The 5,201-nt window shown below is 30.2% G+C and overlaps 1 protein-coding gene across 1 annotated transcript; it reads right to left on the bottom strand.

Moving 5' to 3' along the window:
• Positions 1-2,214: 2,214 nt before the first annotated feature.
• Positions 2,215-2,953, bottom strand: LOC109609219 (uncharacterized). Its single transcript, XM_020025853.2, has 4 exons — positions 2,752-2,953; positions 2,532-2,698; positions 2,430-2,478; positions 2,215-2,381 (listed from the first exon to the last, which is right to left on the bottom strand). Exons 1-4 carry the CDS (start codon positions 2,905-2,907, stop codon positions 2,268-2,270), a joined length of 486 nt encoding a protein of 161 aa, XP_019881412.2. The 5' UTR covers positions 2,908-2,953; the 3' UTR covers positions 2,215-2,267.
• Positions 2,954-5,201: the final 2,248 nt, after the last annotated feature.

Here is a 5,201-nt window from a genome sequence, read left to right as displayed (position 1 = left end):
ATAAAATCGAAATATGACGAAGTAAAATTTTGCCTAAATCGAAAATGTTAATGGTTTATTGTAGATGTTACCGTCCAAGTCATGAAGACATTCGTTTGTACAGGTGATATTACAGATTAACTTAACTTTTCAATATATAATTTTAACCCAAAATCAATTTCCTAAGAATAACAAATGGGAACAATTGCAGTCCTAAGTGTAGAGCATGGACCACCCGTAGATATATGCTACGTTCTTCTGAATGGCAAAGACGCCGAAACGAGTTAATCTTGATGTAACAACTCATTGAATAATATGCACTTTACATGTGTAATATTCATTTAATGAATATCTTTACAACTGCACAGCGCGATATTAAGACCTCATCTTGGCACCGGTTAATTCATTGTTAATTTACTTAAATTTACATATTATTTCACATCTGGCAATCATGGTTATTTATAACTACAACAGGTTCTTGGTTCGGTTGGGTGATTGAGGCATCCGCGTTATGTTTATCTTGGAATGAATTATTGGAATGTTAATAGATAATATAAGCATAATTACCACAATATAATAAGTTACGTAAAACAAATTGAAGTTTATGTGGAAAATTTACATAATTAAACTAGTCGTATAACTTCGTCCGCTCGAACTGCATGTTTATTATACAGGGAGTTTAAGAAGTGGTGAAATCGAGTCATGAAGAAATGAAGACTTTTGCATCGTCGTCATCACCGTATATAGACGATTATCCATTTATATCAATACAGAATTCTAGCTAAAGTGGTAGTTTACTATTGGGAAATTAGCAGTGAACATGATATGTTTATATGAACTTAAGCAGCCTGTATTCAGTGCAAATTTTTGACAACGTTTCACAAACAAATTCAGGCCACCAAAATAAAAACCGAGATCTTTAAAATGAAGAAAAGATAAACCTCAATTTTGATATCTTTTAGACAATTCTAGCATCCTTTACAAGTTTACTACACGGGGAAATATCTGGATTATGCAGTGGATGAGATAGAACTTCTCTACTAACATTTCTGTTAAACATATTTTCTATTGACTAAAGAAGCTCGGTTTTGAGTAAGTTTTTCAAGAACATGGTCAATTTGCAAGCAGTAGGCAGTTGCAATGATCATTTGGTCACTTAGAAAGTAGCCAGTATAAATCTTTCTTGAAATAAAATTTTTATTAAGTACTCTCCACCACGTTCATCAGCTTTAACTAATTATAAAGGCCAGTGTAAATTGTCGTAAGCAACCCATTTTTCGTCGTAAGTAACAATAAAATCATCAAAAGATTCAATTACGTTGGGTGCAAGAAGAGAATTGGCAATTGTTAAACAGCTTGTATACTCACTTAATTTATGAGAAATTAATTTGTTCAATTATTGGTGAAATTCATTGCACGAAGTCTCTTTCTAAAAATTGATTCATCACAATTTAATGACTCACTTATGTTGTACGACGATTTGGAAAATATATGCTTATTTTCTTCGTTTCAGGAAGACCTTGATTTTGTTCATCTTCATTTTTACTTTTAAGTGTAGGGAACCAAAACCTTATGATTATTGGTATTTGTCTTAATGCAAATGTACACTAATTAAAACATTTGAATATACTATTTTTAACCCAAATAAAATGTAAGAAAAAAATAAATAATGTAGTTAGTTTAATACAAAAATGTTAAATTACAATATAAAAATGATAAAAATAAATCATAAATTACATTTTCCGGCACCTAATATTTATTTTATTGTTTACGGTAGTTTTTAAACACTCTGTATGAGCTTATAACATAATAGGAATTTTAATGGGATTTCTACACGAGAACATACAAGCTATTATGGTTTTTTAATGCAAAATTAGGATAATATTACTTAATAGTGAGCCATATTTCTATGACATGCCTAACTAAAATGGTTATATTACCCATCATAAATGTAAATTACCGAGAATTTTCAACGGAGATGTTACGGTCACACTTCTTTAATTTACAATTAGTTAAAGAGCGGTAAATTTAGGTTCTTTCATTACTACTATAATATTTACAACGTACTACTAAGGATACGATAATCGGTAAAACTGTTCGTAGTATACTGAAACTGTCTTTCAAAAAAGTTGATCATTTTATGACCTATTCTTTGCAAAACATCAATGCACTGTCATAAATAATCATGATTTATTGCACAAACATTTTTTGAGTGTAATAAATAAATAATGTTCAAACATGGATATTTATTTATTTGTACTCGTTCAAAACAGGTATAAAAATATTAGTTACAACCAAACTTTTTCAATTGCTGACAAACTTTTTTTAATTAAAATAGTACGTTGAAGGATCATTTCTAGTAGAGATATGTAGCTCAATAAATTGTCACTAACAACATTAAGCTGCAATAAATTGAATTAAATCTAGCTACATTTTTATAAAACATTTACCGATAATGTTTCTCCTGATGCTCTGTTAATTTTATTTAACGTGTCATGCCTAAAAAATGAAAATTTATTTAAGAGGTATTTTATTAAACGTATATTAACTACGCTTTTTTTCGATAAAGTTCCAAACAAACTCTTCGACCGGTATTTCCAGTAATTTCTTCGTCAATGTTTGTAATTGACTCCTCTATTTTCGTATATACATCCAATAAATATTCTATATCTGCTATGAGCAGATGATGTTGAAACTTGTAAACATTGATCGTATTGAGCTGAACAGAAAAAATATATATAATTAAAAAAACACATTGAAATTGTTACAAACCTTAAAATCCGAGTTCGAAGCTGCTTGCACCGAATATAATTCTTGACTTCTTATTTTTAGAATTTTTTTCCATTGATTTACTTTTTGTGACCACGAATCCAAGAGATTTTTTAAATTTTCAAAATGTATGTCTTGACCTAATGACGCCGTAATCATGTTTAAAAATTTTGTGAATGATGACTGACAGATATGTTAACCGGTGTCATTTTATGATGGATGTCAAGAACACAGGTAACTGAAGTAAAGTGACGTTGTTAAAATTGGATGCAGTTAGATTTATAGCTTTACCACATTAACCAACAAATTATAGCTAAAGGTAGGATTAGGTGATACCACTAAATAAAATCCCTTTGCGGTAGTGCCTTGTCAAAGAGACTATTATGTTAAAATTATCTACTATAATAATAAAGCAAAAAAAAAAATAAAAATGTGCTTATATTATACTAAAGATTAATCAACAATGAAATAAGTCAATACAAGTTTTGCGGTCTTGTTTAAATTACCTGAAAGTATACGGCATAAAATATAAATATTTAAAAATCCGCTAATATAATTCCCATATTTCATAATGTTTTTAATAAATTTTAGATGACATTTACTTAACTTTTACTTTCTCCCGAGGACGAACTTGGAAAACTTTCGAGTTTTATCGAATATTGAGAAGGGAAATTAAACAGTTCCAGCACATGGCAGTTTTAAATTAAAAATGTTTTAAATCTTTTTTCGTCACTTAAGGACGAGTTTATTTTTTAATGAAATTGTAATTATGTACATCCGAGTGTTTGCCGTGATTATAATTCTTAATCATTTTAATTTTTAATCAATTACGTATTTGTAATGAATTCATAGTTTCTTAATTGCTTAAGAATTATAATTTGATTTCGGGAAATGGCGAAAACACTGCAATGACAATCAATTCGTAGACGGTTTTTAATTTAAGGTGGTTAGTGCAGTCATCAGAGATTCTATGAAACTAATGAAAATTGATCTTTTTATATATAAAACCACAAACATGAATTTAGGACACGAAATTAATATAGGTAAAATAGAACATTCGAATATTTCTGATATTCTAATAGTTTTGAAAAACAAATAGTATACATGTTAAACAAGTTTTAAATTGTTGTAACCTGAATATGAGTATTTAAATATTTGAAAATTTCAAAACATGCGACTTTTAAAATATTGCTCACATTAAAAAACCGTATATTTTTAAAAATCATCTTTTTTATGTTTTTTAATATTTAAACTTATGAATGTTAGAAATTCCAGTGTGTGTTATTTATTTACTAATTATTGTAGAATACATCAGCTATATATTTCCCAACTTCCACCTCGTAATGGAAAATAATCAATGATAACCATTTCTCACCTTCAAAAAAAGTTACCAACTTTTAAAACCAGCTTTTCCCACTTACTGATACCCCCGTGTAGCGGTCTGGAACTGTCTCAGTTGACGTTCACCTTCCAGGATTCCTCTTTCCGTCTCTATCCCATTCTCCGAATCAGCGACAATATCTGAGATGTCCCAGTTTCAATTTCCGTACAACTTTCTATGTACAGTGTATTCGTATTTGATCCAACACCAGATTATACCTGTCAAACGAATTAATCTTCCATTCGTGATAATTAGATTTATTAGATTCAAAGGGAATTGGCACTGTATATCCAAGATTGATAAGATCGTAGCACCAAGTGAAAATTGATGAGTTTTACTCTTATATTAAAATAAAAGTTCTTACAATTATGAATACTAAGCACGGTGGAGTAAATGCTTTCCCAGGTCACCTAGATCCTCCCATATATCCATAATGTTGTTTAAAATTCAATCTTTCATACCCGGTCCGGTATTCCTGACTAGTCCCATCAAGGTAGCTGCTCCCTTTGTCAATGTGTCCCTTGAACATGTAGTTGTTTGACCCCATATGGCATACCTTCGGTCCCAGACGATGCGTGTATTCGACGAACATTCGGCATTCGTGTTCTTCCCGTCGATTAGCGCTAAATTAGCGCGAAGCAAAGAAACACGAATATTGCTACGCATGCATTCAGCATTGCGTTCGTTCCATTTTTTATTACATTATTATATTATATTATTATAAAATTAATTTGTTTTCTTATTTCATTTATTATTTCATTCTCCAAATTTTCAGTACAACCTGTGTCTAAGATATCCCAACTTCCATGGAACATTCAGGAGACTTTAAAAGCTTTACTTTTTGGCTGTTGTTTTTAGCCATCTGTCCACCAGTCTCTCAAAATTTTTAAAATAAACGATTGGCTTCTTAGTTTGGAGACCTACGACTTTATGTAATCATTATTATCTGGTTTGGAGATGAATACAGTAAACAACAAAATCGGCAGCAGCTTTTACCACTGGAAAATCAAATCAAATAATTCTTAACAATGAAACGGACATTTTCTCACCTAAAAATCAACAAATTTGTGTG

The sequence above is a fragment of the Aethina tumida genome, chromosome 1 (assembly GCF_024364675.1).
Source record: "Aethina tumida isolate Nest 87 chromosome 1, icAetTumi1.1, whole genome shotgun sequence".
Classification (NCBI taxonomy): Eukaryota; Metazoa; Arthropoda; class Insecta; order Coleoptera; family Nitidulidae; genus Aethina; species Aethina tumida.
The sequence above is the reverse complement of the archived record's forward strand: the minus strand, read 5'-3'. Positions and strand labels throughout refer to the sequence as shown.